We start from the raw sequence: 18,997 nt of genomic DNA on the forward strand, positions 1-18,997 counted from the left end.
TGATTTTTCATTCTTTTTATATTTGAATTCATGTATGACCTACAAATACAGCATTATATTGGTCTCGAGTCTTGACTCTCGATGAAGCCAAAAGGTTGAAAAAAATTCAAAATATGCCAGAGGAATGGGACCCGTGATTGTATCATTCCTTCAACCATTTGTGAGAAAACGCAGTAATACACTGTCAAGATGCCAATCCTTTCAACGTTATTGAACCCTATATTTTATGAATACCAACAAAGAATCTCGTTCCTCTTTACAAAATAGCAAGAAGAAACGTATAACGATAAGAACATTGGGTTCTTTCAATCGTGGCTGCTAATTGTTCCATATATTGTGCCGTAAACAAGGAAAAATAATAGAAAAGAGTTAAATCCAAAACAGGTCAGAGGTAATAAACTTTTTATCCCATCGATTCATTAGTCTTCCTTGTGTCATTACTGCTGGATGCTGATGCCATCTCCAGCTTTGTTGTGCCGGAATCGTCTCTGAACTTCTTATAGATATCTCCTTTATAGAACTTGCGCGTCCTCATTACCATAACAAGAGTACTAAGCGCTCCAAGAAACGACACTGCTGCAAGTATAATGAAAGATAGCCTGTAACATTCTTTCCCAATGCAAGTCAATTCTTTTGATTCACCTCTAGTCATACCCTTACGTGTGAGTTGCTTCAATGCTTCTTTGTCGTAGAGCACCCCAGTGACCCTCACATTGAATAGATATGATCCGAGGGGACTTGCCACTTGCCCCCAATTAAACAATGTAGCATAATGTTTGAGGCCAAAGAGTTCAGATATGATTATTAAATTCAATGCCAACTGTGCACCATAGCTGAAACCGATGATCAATGAAGCGAAGTAAAGAGAGCCAGGAGCAGGGAAGGCAATGAGCATGTGGCCAATACAAGAAAAGGCTAGGACAATAGAGATCATAAGTGGACGAGGGAACTTCAATTTAACAAGAAGGATTTCCGAGACAAAACCAGCGAACACCCTTCCACAGTAGTTCCAAATGCTTACAAGTGATACAAAAGTTCCAATGGCAAGAGCTGGATAGCCTAATGATTCACCGATCTGACCCAGGTTATCAATTGCTGTAAGATTGGTACCGTATCCACAAAATGTCGAAAAGAATATAATTAGCATGTCAATACTTAGAAGTCCTTGAGTAATGGTGTAGTCTTCACCTCTTTCTGGGGGTTTGAAAATATTTGACAAGGAATTTTTAGGTTTCTCAAGTATTTGTAGGGGCTTTGAAGGTGGCACCACTGGTGTTTCTAAAGATTCTGTAACAGGTAGTTCTGGTTGTTGCTCAACTGATATTGTTGCTAAGGGGTTAGTGGGTCTCTTCTTTAGCTTCCAGAGCACAAGCTCTTCTCTAATCGCAATTGCCAGAGGAAGAAAAAGTAGTACAGAAACCACCGTAGTACTTGCAATGTACATGGCATGGGAGAAGGTCATTTGTTTCTGTATAATAATTATAACCATGATAAACAGAGCTAGTGCAACTGAAATGTAGAGATAATGATAGAAAATTCTAGTCTCGTTCACTTGTCGAACAGTCTTTATAGTTCGAATTGTATAGACAAAGAAAATTGATATAGCGGCAGGAAGCCACCCAATGAAAAGGATGAGGGATTTCGAGTCATTACCATAGACAGCAAGATAGATCTGAATCATGATAGCTCCACTTAGACCAGTGAACCCCTTTAAAAGGCCTAACATTGTTCCTCGGCTCTCTGGAAAGTTTTTTACACAGGAGACGAGTACGCCTGTGTTGGCAAAAGCCTGAGAGTTCGCTCCCATGCAAATGTACACACACATATGCCAGACTTTTGGCTTGGAGATTCTGTTTGTGACGGCAAGCCATATCATGAAGTAGCCGCCAAAGTTCATGCCTGCTCCAACAAGGAGCACAAACCATGTTGGAGTTACCTCAGCCATCAGTCCGGATATGACTCCCACAACAGCACCAAGATCTTTGAAAAAACCGAGCAAATTCAGCGTTTTCTGATCATATGCAAGCGATTTTTTGATCTGTGAGGAGTAGATTCCAAAGACATAAGAGGCGCCAGCCCCAGACATGATTAGAAAAGATGCAAACATCATGAACCATCGACCTCGAACCACTTGGGCTGCAAAATGAAAGATTTTCACACCATCATTACCCTTTGCCGACTCCATCTCCGTTTTTCTTTTTCAGAGACTGATGTCTGTAGAATAAAATGACAGATCTATCTAGTAATGTTAGTTCTGTTTACTAATTACTGGCTACCTAAACCCAGTAGACTCCCCTTCTTGTATTTTCCTTTTAATCGATCTTGAGCTCTTCTCTAAATCTTATCTAAATAGATTTTGTACATGTACTTCTGTCATATAATAGAAGTTTCAGTAAGTTTTTAGCAGGAAATTGACCAGCACCACGTACACCAGTTGGTCATGAATACAGAAAAATACAAAAGTGGAAAGGGATATGGCACGCGTTGTATGGATAGCAGGACCAGTGTTAATTTTTCCGGCTGTCTTTTCTTCCAAGTTTTACACTGCCGTTAAGATTCCAAGGGTTACTTTTAATGGATTATTGACTATGGTTGTAGAAATTCAACTCATTTCCTTGATAATTTTTTTGGTTTTGTTGTTTCCTATAGGATAAGAAAACTAGTGAGGGAAGCATCAGCCTCAACTAGTTGTCTAGTTTAGTGACTAGATGGTCTGAACAAGATTAGCTCAAACTGGAAATGAAAACTTTCTTGAAATGAACGGCACATGATGGTGGCTTTGGCAAAGGATTATCCATCGGTAACTAGTATTTGGATTTCCTCTGACGTCTTGTGTTGTGTTTAATATGTGAGACGTACCCCCCTTGTCCTAAAGCGTGGTAACTTATACACATTTGCCAAATCCACACGTACTTGTGTGTCTCTCTCACACCGAGTACTACTACAAGACATATGTTTCAAGTGGGGATATTGAAAAGAGTTTTTTTCTTGAGCTACCATTACCTTGCTCTACTGCGGTTGAAAGCAGCTTCCCTCTACCTATTCTAAATTTCAAATTCAAATTCAAATCTCACTTTGTTCTCCTGCTGTCTATAGGCTCTCTTCCTTTACTAAATAACATCTCTCTAGCTTTTCTCTTTCCTGTATAGTCTTGGTTTTCTTTTCTCCTTTTCTTTTCTCATTCTGTTTTGTTTTAGTTTCTTTTTATTTGGGTTCCTTTCCCTTGTTTGTTTGGGGTTACTGTTATATCGTCTTGGCTAGATTTGCAAGACCATGGACTCCCCTACAGGGGAGCCACCAACAAGGATGGAGCCAAGCGAATCATCCAAATCTAAAGTTGAAATCCTACAAGCTGAGATGCAAAATCTTTTTTGCAACAAGGAAAAACGAGTTATTGATATTGGTTGCAAGAATGTGGAGGCCAGTGAAGGGGGGTAGTACACACTGTTAGGAAAGTTGTTTGGAGGAAAAAATATACCCCTCCAAGATCTTGCGGAAGAACTCCATAGATGCTGGCAAACGAGAGGTAACACTAAGATACAATCTGTAGCAAAATGCTTGTTTAAACTGGAGTTCGAGAACCTTGAGGAATATGAACATGTAAGAAATAATGGGCCTTAGATGGTTCAAGGGTTCGTCCTCTTGTTTAAAAAATGGAAGGCATCTGAACTAGTAGATGAGAACTGGAAGTTTGATATGGTGGATTTCTAGGTTCAGATATATGGGTTACCAGGTAATAGGATCAATGAGGAAAATGTAAACAAGGTGGGGCAAAGCTTGGGCAAAGTCAAGGCGGTGGACCTACTGTGCTCACCGGAATTCAATAAACCGGTAGCTAGGGTTAGAATGAGGATGGATATCAAGGAGAGGCTTTTAAAAGCTGGCATAGATCTCCGAACAGAATTGGGAGAAACCTTCCCAGTCACTTTCAAGTATGAAAAGTTGGATATTTTCTGTTACTTCTGTGGTTGCATTGGGCATGATCTACATTATTGTTACCAGCGTGAAAAGTACAGTATGGATATGAGGAAATATGGGGGATCCCCTAGAGATGTAATGAACAATTTCTCATTCATGCTGCGAGCAAATGTGTTCTACAATGGGGCAGCAAGCTCAAGCCCTGTGTCAATTACGATCTTTGGAACACCACAAAAATTGAGGTATGACCATATTCCAGCAAGGAGCAGAGGCTCACCGGTGAAACAGAACTGGACTTGGACCGGGATTCTGGCGACACCACCAAGAAGAAGAACGACGCGGAAAACGGCCAGTGACAAATGCACTGCGGGCAACCGATGAAGAGTCACGAGGTTTGGCGTAAAGCGTAAACGACTCTTTTGAAAGGGCCTTGTCGGTGGTCTTTGGTATTAATTTAGGGGCCCAAATCTTGATAAAACTAAACATGAGTCAGGTACACATATCCTAGCCCAAGAAGTACGGGACGGTCACATGGGCCTTACAAATATGTCAGGAACCAATTATGGGGCCTTGGTGATATGGAGCCTAGTCAGTAATGGATCGGATATGGACCTGGATGAGGGTATGGGTAAGGAAATTGGATCGATGGACTTGAAGAAAGGTCTAGGGTATGACCCAACTTCTGGAAGAATTACAACTAACCCGCATTCGAGTGTGTCACGGTGGGAAACAGAGACCCCAGGCTTGGAGGGTTCTAGCTTGGGAACTGGAAAAGCAATAGGGAGTGATTATACCTCGCCAAAAAACAGTGTTTCTCACCTTACCGAGGCAATTATTCTACACCTTGATTACCATGAATTAGATGGGACTAAGCGTGCTTCCATCCAGACTGGATTTGCTACACAAAGATTTTGTTTCATTGGGCAACCAACACGAGGCAAAGTGGGGAAAGCTGGGGTGGCTCGAAAGGGTAAACAGAAAAAAGGCTTTCTCAGATGTGTTAGAAAGGAACCAACAGAGTTCGGTGTGGGGAAAAAAAGGAAAGTGTATAACCTCTCAGAGAACGGTTTGGAATCAGAAAGGATGTATGATAATGGGTGGCGTAGGATCAGTTGGAGGTTGGCAGTACAGAGGTCAAAGAGGGCAAAACTTGAAGCTGATGATCTAAGGTCTAGGGGAATGGGGAACTTGCTGATACCAGAGAATGCCCCAGTCATCCCAGTTTCGAGTTGGTCGATGGAGTCCAGTGTACCATCAGAAGGGTCGCTAGATTCTAGTGAGCCCTCAGTGGATGAAGGAGGGGACATTCCAGAAGAAGACATACCTTCAGATGCTTTTACAGAGGAGGAAGAAGATTACTCAACAAGTGAAAATGAAGAGGATCAAACTGATGAAGAGGAGCAATGTATGGTGGTGTATAATGAGAATTATCAAGAGGAGGTATCAACTGGAAACGCTCCTCGTGATTTGGTGTATGAGTCTGAGGATAGTATCACACAACCTCAGCCTCTTGCTTTTGATGACTCAACGGTGGGGAAACGTCTCAATTCCAAGTTTAGAGAAAGGTGGAAGAGCAAGAGAGCCAAACAATCAAGGGGTGCATGTAGTGGCTATGAAGGGGGTGCAAGAGTAAGAGGCAACAGTAGTGAGTCCAGCAGCAGTTGGGGTCTGTGTGGTCCTCCCCTAGGGTTCACGGCGGCTGTCCCCAAACAGCTGTCTCGCCAAAAATGATATAAGCCTGGAATTACCGGGGAATAGGTTCCTCCACGGCAATTCAAAATCTAAAGGATCTAGTGAGGCAACATCAACCAGAGATTATTTGCTTGTCTGAAACAAAAGTAGGAGAAAATAGGATCAGTCAGTTAAGTAGGGAGATAAAGTATGTTAACTCCTTCTGTGTTCCAGCTCGGGGGATGAAAGGTGGTCTAGCTATGTTTTGGAAAGAGGGAGTGCATCTGGAGGTCCTTGGAGTTACGACATATCAGATAACATGTAAACTTTCCGATTACCATAGTTCTACTTCTTGGTTTTTTAGTTTTGTCTATGGGGAACCTAATGCACATCTGAGACATAGATTCTGGGCTGAGCTTAGAGATACTGCCCCTGCTATACTTGGCCCTTGGGTTATTTCTGGAGATTTTAATGCCATAAAATCTTTGGATGAGAAGGTAGGGGGCAGAGCTGTTTTCACCAATTGCATGCTTGAGTTTAATTCTCTTATCAATGATTTGAGTTTGATTGACCTGGGCTATAAAGGCCCCAAGTTTACCTGGAATAACAATAGAAAGGTGAAAGATAATATCCTGAAAAGGCTAGATCGTGCTTTTGCCACTGCTGACTGGATGGATCTGTTTCCCAATATGGTGGTCAGGAATGTGGCTAATGCTACATCAGACCACCTTGCTCTCATGATCCATCTCAAGCCAACAGTGGAGAATGCAGAGAGGCCTTTCAGGTTCTTTGACATGTGGCTAAAGAATGCCACTTGTAAACCTGTTATTGATAAAGCATGGAATGAGGTAACTCATGATATGCCGGATTAGAGGGTTATACATAGGCTAAAAAATACTGAAAGAAGGCTGTCCACTTGGAACAAAAAAGTCTTTGCTAATATCTTTCACAATATTAAGAGAATCCAAAAGGATTTGGATAGAGTTCTTCAAAAAGCCTTCAACCCTACCAACCATGAGAAAGCAAAATAGCTGAAAGCTAGTCTTTTCGAGTGGTATGAAAAGGAGGAAGACTTCTGGAAACAGAAGTCTAGTCAACACTGGATCAAAGAAGGTGGCAGAAACACCAAGTTCTTCCGCCTATCCACTGTGTATAGAAGGAGGAAAAACCACATTGATAAGATTAAAGACAATGAGGGCAGGTGGAGGGAAGGTAGGCAGGAAGTGGGACATGCAGTAAAAGAATACTTTGATGGTATCTATACCTCAGATGAACCAGAAACCAATGAAGATATTCTAAATCTGTTCTCTCCATGCATAACGGACAGAGAGAATGAGATTCTCACTGCCTGTCCGACTGGGGATGACATTTGGTATGTGGTAAAGAAGATGGGGGCTTTAAAAGCACCTGAACCTGATGGGTTCTAGGGGTGCTTCTATCAGTAGTGTTGGGATGTGATTGGTCCCTCTATTATTGATTGTGTAAAGAATTTTTTTATTCAAGGGAGCTTGAACCCTAGTTTCAATGAGACTTTTATTGCTCTTATACCAAAAATATCTAATCCGGATCATATGGCTAAATTCAGACCTATTAGCCTTTGTAACTTCTATTACAAGATTATAGCAAAGATTCTGGCTAATAGGCTCAAAGCACATATCAATAAGATTGTCTCCCCTTTTCAAGGAGCCTTCATTAAAGGGAGAAGTATTGGAGACAATATTGGCTTAGCCAGTGAGATCTTTCATAATATGAATCATATGAAAACCAAAAAGGGGGTTTTGGCCCTCAAGATGGATATGGCTAAAGCATATGACATAGTAGAATGGTTCTTCATTGACAGTATTTTTCAAAAGCTGGGGTTCAGTGACAAGTGGAGACTCCTCATCTCTCAATGCATCACAACTGTTTCCTATAGGGTACTGCTGAATGGGTCTCCCTTTAAGCAGTTTAATCCAGATAGAGGCCTGAGACAGGGAGATCCTCTCTCCCCATACCTGTTTATTCTGGTATCAGAAGCTCTCTCAAGGATGATAGCAAAGGCAGAGAGTAATAGAGATATTCATGGTATCAAAATTAGAAGGAACGCTCCTCCTATTACTCATCTACTGTATACTGATGATCTTATCCTTTTCACTAAAGTTAATCTAGTTAAGAGTGGAAAGCTTAAGAACATCCTTGAGGACTACTGCAAAGCTTCTGGACAGAAAATAAACTTTGATAAGTCTAGCATCTTCTGCAGTAAGAATGTACACAGGATGCATAGTAAGATGTTAAAAAGATTTTGGAAGATGAGATTCTTTGATAAAAAAAGACAAATATTTGGGGGTACCTATAGTCCTCTCCCAAAAGAAAAAAGAGGACTTTGATTTCCTGGTGGACAAAGTGCACAATAAGATAAAAGGTTGGAGGGCAAAAGTCCTCTCTCAAGCTGGGAGGACAACCCTCATACAAACTGTAGCACATACCATGCCTCTTTTTGCTATGACTACTTACAAACTACCTCGATCTACTTGTCAAAAGATTGACAAAGTTTGTATGAATTTCTGGTGGCATGGGCAAGAAGAAAGCAAAAGTATCCACACCATAGGGTGAGATAACATATGTAAACCTAAGGCCTTGGGAGACCTAGGGCTGAGAAAAATTGGGGACATGAATAGGGCTATGCTTGCAAAGCTGGCCTGGAAAGCCCTTATAGATAACACCTCTATATGGGCAAAAACCTTCCTAGCTGCCTATGGGAAGTCTTGGTTTGATATTAAAGCTGAACCCCCACCTTGGGCCTCTTGGTTCTGGAAGGGAGACCATAGGATTGCTAGGGATATCCTACCTGGGGTGGTTTGGAGCATTGGCAAAGGGGACAAGGTTAATGTAATGAAATAACCTTGGATCCTACTAAATGAGACCCCCATCAAACTGGTAGAGATGTTACCTGACAGACTAAACCTTGACAGCCTAAAGGTGAGGGATTTGATGCTTAGGGATGACTATGGATGGGACAATCATAAGATTGCTAGTTTGTTCCCATCTGAGATAGCTACTCTAATCAAACAAGTGGTGATAAGACCCTCTACTTTGGCAAGTGACTCAGCCAAATTGGGGGGAAGAATGATAGACTCTCTGTGAAGTCTGCATATTTTTTCTTGACTAACTCTGGATGGCAAGGGGGTACATCCTCCTTTAACACTAAGAGCATCAAGACTCTCTGGAAAACTAAACTGCCAGCTAGTACTCAGATGTTCTTATGGAAGCTGTATATGGACATACTCCCCACAGGGGATGTACTGACCAGGCACAACCTAAAGAGAGACTATGTTTGTCCTCTTTGCTGGACTGATCAAGAGGACCCAAATCATTTGTTTTTCCAATGTGAATGGATAATGGTGGTTTGGTTTGCCTTTGATTTAGGAGCAAGAGTGGATGAGAGGGCAGCTCTGACCACCAGAGATTGGTTGGATGAGTTTCTAGAGTGGACTAAGGACAAGGACCCTGGTATGGTTGAAAAGGGTCTGCTTGCATGTATTATCCTACAAGAGATATGGGAGATGAGAAATAAAGTAAAGTTTGAGGGTAAAACACCCAATAGAGATGGTCTGCTACGAAGGGTCTATGCTAAGAGGAGTAGATACAACCAATCATTTACTGATGCTCAGGGAGTGAACATACATCCTTTTAACTTATCTGATTTATGTCATAATGTGGATTATAAGTCTATTTTCCCTACAATAGAAGAAAACACAATGGTAATAAGATTTGATGCTGCCTACTACAGGTTTACCAGAACTGCTGCTGCTGGGGCTTTGGCTTGGGATGGGGAAGGCAAGTTGGTGGATGCAGCTACTCGTAGATTTGATGCTGGTAGTGCTGAGGAGGCTGAGATGGTGGCAATGGAAGTGGCAACAAAGCTAGCAAGGACCATAGGCAAAACCTCGTTCCTTTTTGAAGGAGATTGTAGGTAAGTTGTACAGAATCTACAAAACTCCTGTAACTTAGACGCTCTCAACTGGAAATTAGACTCTATCCGGTGTATGATTATGGGCTTATGTCAGCCTTTCACCTTTTGTAAATTTAACTGGATTAGCAGAGGCTCAAATGTTGAAGCTCATGACCTGGCTAAGTGGGCATAAAAAAACCTAGATGAGAGCATGTTGCCTTAACATATGTTGAAATGTAGCACTATACCTTTGATGCTATACGATATGACATGTTTCTACCGAAAAAAAAAAAGTGGGGATATCGCCTCTAGGAACATATTTTCATTTTGTAAACTCGTAACTTGTGAGTCACAACCATCTCTGAGCTTTCCATGCACATACACAAAACCTCTTTTGGGCATAAAAAAAAAAATAACAAGTCACATTCAAGGAATCCAGACCTACATTCATGTACACTCAAAAAATACAACTTGCCCACAAGACGAATACCTTAGTTCTTCTCTAGGATGGCTTTTCACATGACATCATTCGTCATAAATATTTCTTTTCAACAAAGAGGCGTGGAAAGATCTAAATATGTCGGCGACACATTATATTATATAAGTGTTATTTACGCAAGATCACACTAATACCGTTTAGACTAAACTTAGTACACGTATAAAAATCACATCTAATGTCAAAACTCAGCAATAAACCAAATATTCTTTAACACATGTAGAAGACTGTAAATATAATAACAAACATCTCTCTCAAAGAGATTAAATGTATACAATCATAAATATATCAATAAAGATAGAAGTCAAAAATGATATGACATTCCTATTCCAAAATACCACCACATTCTGAAACATGTGTAAGTCAATTCAAAAGAAATAAAGACGAATAATAAGAATTCATGCCTTAAGGTTGCACACTTTATTTCTCTTTTATTCCTCAGTTATATATATACTAAACTCAAACTTTAATGTAACCTGTCACGTGTTATAACATACCTCTATACTAACATTTAGTGTATATGCCAACAAACTTGTACTTGGAATATAATTCAAATGTGAAATTAAGCAATCAAGACACTCATATGTCTAAGTACAATCATTTATCTTATTACAAAAAGAAAAATTAACTAGAGCTTATCTAAAAGAACACATGGTAGGTTATCTAACTAACTTTGCCAAAACAATAACTTTTCATATAATCATCCAAATGATATACCACCTGATTATTTGAAAACTATGATATGTACACTTATTTTTTCATGAGAACTCAAAGTCCTAATGTCATTCTATCTAAGAGTAAAAATAGCTCAAACTTGGTAAAAATCTTAATTTTTAGCAAATTATAATTCTGACGTGCTATCTTCCGGAGACCACAACTCTTTCCACAGGTGTCCAAACGTTACAAGTCTTTTTGCGTTGGAAAGAAGACTCTCAGAACTGACTCTTTTATGTTTTACAAAAATTCTAATTCTCACTCTAACTATATGAAAACTGAACTTGAACATAGTGCACAGAAACTATGTTTTCTTTCCACCAAACTTGCAGACACCATAACTATCTCTACATGACTCGTAAGGTGACGAGACAAATTGGGTTGGAAAGAAGACTCAGAAAACTCACTTTTTTATGTTTTGGCAAGAGTTTGAATTTGAACCTAACTATGTGAAAATATGGTTCCAAAACAGACACATATCTTGATTTTTTAGAAGACAGATTTCTAATAGTATTTTATCGACCGCCTAACTTTTTACACTCAAGATTAAAAAAGACTTCTTGTTCTAAAAAGTATACTAAAAAAACATTGTTTTTCATGTTTTAACAAGGTCCAAAACTTCTAACATAACCAAATACTACAAGTCAACTAGTAAGGTGTTGTTTACCAACTACTATATCAAAACAAGAATTTGGCAACCTTGTTGCAGTAAAAATACACAATATATAATTCTTTTGATGCCAACCTTGCTTCAGTAAAAATACACAATATATAATTCTTTTGATCACATTAAAACCTTTTGATCCAAACAAAAATAAAATAAAATACATAACTACTATAAATTATTTGATAATCAATCAAATAAGATTTGAAAAGAAAATAAGATTTTGACTACTCACTTTCACCAATGTATACATAGTCTCGCATTTATGTGCTTGGATCTGTCTACCATTTTAATATGTTATACCTCCATGTATGAAACACTCACATATTAAATTTGAAGGCAATCTTGTAATGAATCACCTTCCATCTAAGCTGAAACTTACACGGAAGGCAATCTTGTAATGAATCACCTTCCATCTAAGCTGAAACTTACACGACTGCACGCTACGGTTTTCATCCACTGTAATTACAATTACGACCGTTCTGGCTAATGAAATTCTCGATGAATATCAAACATATGGATCTTTCTGAAATTCTAATATGTTAAATCATTATGTGTTCTATATCTACCGATCAAATTGGAGGTCAATCCAATAATGGAATGATCTCTATACAAACAAAACAAAAATACTGTACAGTGTAACCAAACCCACGAAAATATAAACTGTTTTGGTTTGCACGTCTTTTTTTTTTTTTTTTTTTTTTTTCAAAACCCACGAAAATAACATAGGGAGCAAAAGAGGGGTAGGTTGTAACCAAACCCCTTTTCTTTTCTCACTCCCCACGTTTTTTCTCTTGTTTATGAAAATTAATGCAATTCCATACTTCTCTCATGCCAAACGGTAGCATAAGATGTCTTCTTTTAGGCTCTCCACCACCAAACACTTGAAAACAATAGCGTTGCATCGGACTGGATTCCCTTCTACATGCGTACTTTTGAAACATGACGTTACACTACTCAAAAATTACATCTCCAGCTTTAACTCAACTCTTCAATCTTTCATGAGTGAAACGAGGACTATGGTTGGATTAGATCTACCCTGTACTTCAAAATCACAGAAAGAGTTGTATGAACCCTCTAACTCGACGTGTCATTCTTGAATATCCAATCAAGAAAGGCAATTTTTATTTCAGCCTTTCATGTCTTGCTTTCTTCATTTCTAATCATATGGTAGGTTTGCTAAAGCAACATCTGATATTCCGATAATTTCCCATTCCCCTGGATTACTCAACAACCAAACAAAAGAAGCTAGCAGCTTATTGAACTTTTTATATGTTAGTCAGCATTTGTTAGAATATATCAGTATTAGAATATGTCAGTATTATAATATGTCCAATATGGAAAGTCCCATGTTTCTATAAGTGTAGACATCTATATCTAGTAGTTTATATTATTATGTTTTAGGTTAGTATAAGTATGTAACTCTGGGTAGAGAACAATCTCTCTCAGACTCTCTCAACCTCTTTAACCCTAATAAATCTCTAGTCTTCTTTGGTCTTCTTCTTGGTGTATTTAATATATCAATATCACAACTCTCCTAGCATCACCACTAACACAGAATTTAACATGGTATCGGAGCGAGGTTCAGTGGTATGCTAGGAGAGGAAACCCTCACCAAGAAAAAAAATCAAAATCAGTTTGTTTTAATTTTCAGTATAGTATTCAAGTCAAGTTTCAAGAAGAAGAAGGATTTCTCACAAGAAGAAGTTCTTATATCTCAATTCAAGTTTCAAATTTTTTTTTTCTTCTCTCTGGCGGTTTCATCGTTCACGGCAAGATTCCTCGATTATCGTTCACTAACGCCGCTCATAGTTACTATTCACGGTGATCGTTCATCGTCATGTTAAAGTAAGTTTTTGAGATTTCGCTAGTGTTTAAAGTTTGTTTGAAGAATGCTAGGAGAGAGATCCGAAGTTTCTCAGTATTGGTTTCTTAGTATTGTTTCGCTTCCGCGCAATTGGTATTGATGCCGTCTTCTGTCTCAGTTTCTAGAACATGATCAAGTTGTTTGTTTGAAGTATTATAGGGGCACATGACCTCTATCTCACGAGGAATTATTCTTTCCATTTTCCACTGTTCCAGAAGTTCGCAGTCATAAAAAGGCGCGACCCACCCTCCACCCTCTATCGTGAGTTGTGTTTGATGCATGTTCTATTAGAAGTATTGTTTTTTGAAGTGGGCATTGGTTGGTTGTATAAGTTGGTATTTAGTTTTCTCAGTTGCAAGTTCAAGTCGGAATAGACAAGCCTTTGTATGTTTCAATAGACTTGTATATTCCAACTTGAGAGGGGGGAATAGGGAGATATGAAGACATTCAGTAGTATATGAAGGAAGGAGAATATGGAGACGTATGAGGAAGAGTACTCATGTCTCCATATTCCAACAAGCCTTGACGAACTCTTCATGACAAGGCAATCCACTATTCAGTCTTCAGTATGACATCCCCACTCTGCAGTCTTCAGTATTCAGGTAGCAGTCAAGCCTAAACTGCAAACAAGTTTCAGGTAGCAGTCAAGCCTCAATTGCAAGTATGTTTCAGGTAGCAGTCAAGCTTCAACTGCAAATATGTTTCAGGTAGCAGTCAAGCCTCAACTGCACGTATGTTTCAGGTAGCAGTCAAGCCTCAACTGTACGTATGTTTCAGGAGTACCCATAATAGTATTTTGTTGACATTAACAGTGATATTGATAGTAGCAGCCAAGAAGCGCATCAAGTCACTGTTATTGTTTTCAATTTATATTATGACAGCCATAACAACGAATGAAGTGAGTAGTAGCCAAGCAGCACGCCACTACACTGGTGTTATGATTTCAGTTTGTGACTGAGGTACACCTTCAGTATTCAGGTTAGGTCATTGCCTACACCGACAGTTTCAGCTCCAGAACGTCTTAACAGTTGTTCGAGTTCTTCAACTGAAGACAGTTCTATATGAAAAAGGAGCAAAGATTCTTATCTTTTATTTTTTGTAATCCAAGTTGTAATTTGCATAGTTTGCGTAATTACAGCTTGAGGGGGAGTGTTAGAATATATCAGTATTAGAACAATCTAGTAGTGTGGACATCCATATCTAATAGTTTCTATTATTATGTTTTAGGTTAGTATAAGTATGTAACTCTGGGTAGAGAACAATCTCTCTCAGACTCTCTCAACCTCTTTAACCCTAATAAATCTCTAGTCTTCTTTGGTCTTCTTCTTGGTGTCTTTAATATATCAATATCATAACTCTCCTAGCATCACCACTAACACAGAATTTAACAGCATTCTTTTCTATACGTAAGATCTTGTGCAGGCCACCTTCTAAACTCCTAGTCACCCTACACAAGGAAAAATTGTTATTTCATCCTACCAGATTTCATCCTCTTTTAATTTAACACTAAGTTACTAACCTCCGATTTTTAAATACAAATAGTCAGTGAGTAACTTAGTGGGTGTTTGGTTCTCATTTTTTCAAAAAAATTATTTTTTCTTAAAAAACATTTTTATGAAAAAATATTTATTCTAAAAACAATTTTTCAATAAACATGTTTGGTTGTGATTTTTTTTAAAAACTATTTTATCAAATCAGTTCGCACTAGGTTTCTTGATATATTTTGACATATCGTGGCATAAATCACTAAAGTCTAAAACATCCGGGAGTTCATTTGCCTTGAGCACCCAAAATGTTTTCTCTAAAGAAAAATAGTTTTTTAACTTGAAAAACAAATTCTACCTAGTTATCATAAAACAAGTTTTTAGGACCAAAAAATGTTTTTTGGATGAAAAAACTATTTTTTTTTTAAATAGAAACCAAATACATTTATTTTTTCAAAAAATGTTTTTTTCACTAATAAACACTTTTTGGCAATAAATAAATAGGATCCAAACACCCCAACCTAATGGATATTCATGTGCTATTGTCTTGCTACCATCGTCCTCACTACTACTACTTTCTACTTTTTTTGCTCGATAAGTTAAGGATTCTATTAAAAGTAAAATGTACATTAGGTTTTTCCATTTATAGATCCATGTGGGCTTTTCATTACAAGAAATACTCTTGAACGATTGTAGCCTAGACGCATGCTTAGTTGCAATATCAGCTGCGATATTTGCTTCCCTCATTGTGTGTGAGGTGTGGAGCATAGTTATCTTCTCCTTGCTTTTCTCAAATCTGCCTTTTAGCTTCCAGTGCCCTCTTTAGCCGCTGTGGCTACTGCCGCTGCATCTGATTCTATCCAAACATTATGCCGACGCTCGGCAACAGCTAACTCCATTGCTAACTACTACTACGATTACATTCAAAAGTAAAGACCACAAAGATGCCAAATACATGCGCAAAAAATAAAAAAGGACGGAAGAATGACATAAAACAAAAGATCCAGTCATACTCCCCTGAAATTATAACAGCAGAGAAGATTAAAGGAAGATCGACCTATGTCATGGATTAACTAACAAAACCAGGATTGATAAATTAATTATGTGTATTGTAAGTTTACAGAGTAAGCAATGAAACAGAGAGAACAAAGAGTGGAGAATAGCAACATGAAGTCAAAGGTAAATAAATAAATGTATATGTATTCGGTGGCCAATCCTAGATCTTCTTTTCTGGAAAATATCAAGTTGCTATTATCTGATACAAGTTTGTCAATCTATCTAGAGGCTTTGGTCATCTCCGTTTCAGCAGCGTTGGCTTCTTCTCTGTACTTCTTGTATATATCTCCTTTGTAAAACTTCCGAGTCCTCATCACCAAAATAAGTGTAGAAAATGCGCCAAAGAATGCCACTGCAGCCAGTATAATAAATGGTAGTTTGTAACACTCTTGTCCAATGCAAGTTAGTTCCTTCACTGAATCCCTGCTCATACCTTTTTGAGCGAGTTGTTTCAATGCCTCTTTGTCATAAAGCCTCCCGGCTACCAACACATTGAACACATAGGACCCAAGAGGACTCGCCAATTGCCCACAATTGAACAATGTAGCATAGTGTTTCAAGCCGAAGATCTCAGATATAACTGTGTAGAGCATTGTCAGTTGTGCTCCATAACAAAAGCCAACTATGATAGAAGCAACATAAATGGAGCCTGGGTTAGGGAAGGCAATAAGCAAGTGGCCAACGCAGGATAAGAGAAGTACAGCGGCAATCATAAGTGGGCGAGGAAAGCTAAATTTTTCAAGAAGGATTTCAGATACAAAGCCAGCAAACACTCTTCCACAGAAATTCCAAATGCTAACAAGTGAAACAAAGGTACTTATGGTAAGAGTTGGATAGCCTAATGACTCGCCGATCTGGCCCAAATTATCAACTGCTGTGAGGTTAGTTCCAAGTCCACAAAACGTGGCGATTAAAATAAGTAACATGTCAATACTAAATAGCGCTTGCAAGATGCCATAGTCTTCACCCCTATCTGGCTTTTTGAAAATATTGGCAAAGAATGAAGTTGTGGCTTTCTCTTCTATCCCAATGGAGCTTGATGGAGGCAATGTCGGTGATTTTGGTTCTTCCAATGGTAACTTTTCTATTGTAACCCCAGTAGGTGGCATAGCATCAGCTAGCTTCTTTTCAATCCAGATCAAATGCTCTTCTTTAATTCCAATTACTAGAAGAACAAAGAGCAAGCAACACACAACAGAAGCACTCGCAACATACCAACCATGAGTGAAAGCAAACTGTTTCTGCAGTATAGTAACAACCATACTAAAGGAAGCTATTGCAAGTGCTACATACAGAAATTTATAAAACACCTTCACTTCATTGTCCCTTCGAACGACTTTCATAGATCGAATAGTATACACAAACACAACTGATAAAGCGGCAGGGAACCATGCAATAAGTAGAAGAAGAGATTTTGAGTCGTTACCATAAACAGCAAGATAAATCTGTGTCATGAAAGCACCACTAAGACCAGTAAAACCCTTTAAGAGTCCTAACATAATACCTCTACCCTGCGGGAAATTCCTAAGACAAGTAACAAGCACACCAGTATTGGCAAAATTCTGAGAGTTAGCACCAATGCAGATATACAAACACATTTGCCAAACTTTGGGCTTGGCTATTTTTCCTGTAACAGCAAGCCATATCATAAAGTACCCAACAAAATTTGTTGCAGCACCAACTAAGAGTACAAACCATGTAGGGGTAACTTCAGCAATTAGACCAGAAAAAACACCAATATTAGAGCCAAGATCCTTAAAAAAACCAAGTAAGTTAAGAGTTGTTTGTGTGTACCCAAGTGTTTGTTTGATAGCTTTTGAGTATGTACCAAACAAATATGTAGCACCAGCACCAACCATAATGACAAAAGAAGCAAACATCATAAACCATCTCCCTCTAATAACATGTACCATAAACCCAATCACCTCATTACCACCACCACCACCACCACCACCCCCGCCTTTTAGTGGCTCCATATTTTTAGGATCTAAGAGAAAGAAAGAGCTCGAAGACTAGAAAGAATGGAAGGTATAGTTATAGGGAAGTGGGAAGAGAGAGAGAGAGTTTATGAGTGGGTAGGTAATGATGCAAAAGAAGATTAGCCAGGATTCAGGAGTTTTAGTTTGGAAAGGGCGTTAATTTTAATTTTTGGATAATAATGCCTTAATTTTTGGAGACTAATTAGAGACTGCCATCTGTGTCACTGTGTCACTGCAGTATTTGGGAATCTGGGATCCTATTTTTGTGATCATGTATTCATATCCAAGAACCTACTTAAAAAGAAAAAAGAAATTTTAATTAAGGCTCAACAGTCATCTCTATAGCTTCAGGAAAGTAATGTGTTCACTTTCATGATCTGAATCTTATCAACTAGTTTATGGCAAACAGTGAACCGCAGAAATTATTTATCAAAAACAGAGGACTTATCTTTCAATGCCTTGATAAGTCCAATTCCAGAAAGTTCATCTGTTTGACATATTTTTTTTGTGTTAAAAGACAAAATAAATGTTTCTTCTTTTTCATAGAATTCCATGATTGCTCCCGTCTAATTTCTATATCTTTTCGCGTAATTAATGTGATATATATATAGTGACGATCATGTGCAATTTCAGTTGAACTCACGGTGTGAAAGGAATCAAGAATATCAACGATTGGAGGGGCCACGACCTTGACTTTCTTCAAATGGTGTAATGGGCTACGAAGTAGTGAAGCACTAGTCATCCATGACAATTACACTTCATACTAATATTCTCCGTGGACCTGGGCCCAGGAACTATTAATTTGTAATGGCGTGACTCTCATTCTTGTGCAATTCTTTTGGAGGTCACACAAATAGTTAAAGATGAACACGTGATAAGTATCTACAAATACCTCAGTGGTGTTAGAGCATCTTTGGGTGGTGGACTCTGTCAGAGTTTTAAATTCTATCAGAGTTTTGAATTCTGTCAGAGTTCGGTGAATTCTGTCAGAGTTTTGAACTCTGTCAGAGTTTTAAATTCTGTCAGAGTTCTAAATTGCACCGTAGAGTTAGTTGAATTGAATCGTCGAGTTTTGAATTACATCGAGTTCGATGAATTCATCGTTGTTTTGAACTCTGTCAGAGTTCGGTGAATTCTGTCAGAGTTCTAAATTCTGTCAGAGTTCGGTGAATTCTGTCAGAGTTTTGAATTCTGTCAGAGTTTTGAACTCTGTCAGA

General features: G+C 38.6%; 3 protein-coding genes across 3 annotated transcripts; 1 reads left to right on the top strand and 2 right to left on the bottom strand.

Moving 5' to 3' along the window:
* Positions 1-177: 177 nt before the first annotated feature.
* Positions 178-2,341, bottom strand: LOC147482410 (protein NUCLEAR FUSION DEFECTIVE 4-like). The gene has a single exon (XM_086580333.1). It carries the CDS (start codon positions 2,183-2,185, stop codon positions 404-406), a length of 1,782 nt encoding a protein of 593 aa, XP_086436459.1. The 5' UTR covers positions 2,186-2,341; the 3' UTR covers positions 178-403.
* A 3,490-nt stretch (positions 2,342-5,831) lies between these two features.
* Positions 5,832-7,016, top strand: LOC147482411 (uncharacterized). The gene is made up of 2 exons (XM_086579310.1): positions 5,832-6,437; positions 6,654-7,016. The coding sequence occupies exons 1-2, from the start codon at positions 5,832-5,834 to the stop codon at positions 7,014-7,016; spliced, it is 969 nt and encodes a 322-aa protein (XP_086435436.1).
* An 8,798-nt stretch (positions 7,017-15,814) lies between these two features.
* On the bottom strand, positions 15,815-18,352 carry LOC147482412 (protein NUCLEAR FUSION DEFECTIVE 4-like). Its single transcript, XM_086580119.1, has one exon. The coding sequence runs from the start codon at positions 17,775-17,777 to the stop codon at positions 16,020-16,022; it is 1,758 nt and encodes a 585-aa protein (XP_086436245.1). The 5' UTR covers positions 17,778-18,352; the 3' UTR covers positions 15,815-16,019.
* Positions 18,353-18,997: the final 645 nt, after the last annotated feature.

The sequence above is a fragment of the Coptis chinensis genome, chromosome 8, assembly GCF_015680905.1.
Source record: "Coptis chinensis isolate HL-2020 chromosome 8, ASM1568090v1, whole genome shotgun sequence".
NCBI lineage: Eukaryota > Viridiplantae > Streptophyta > Magnoliopsida > Ranunculales > Ranunculaceae > Coptis > Coptis chinensis.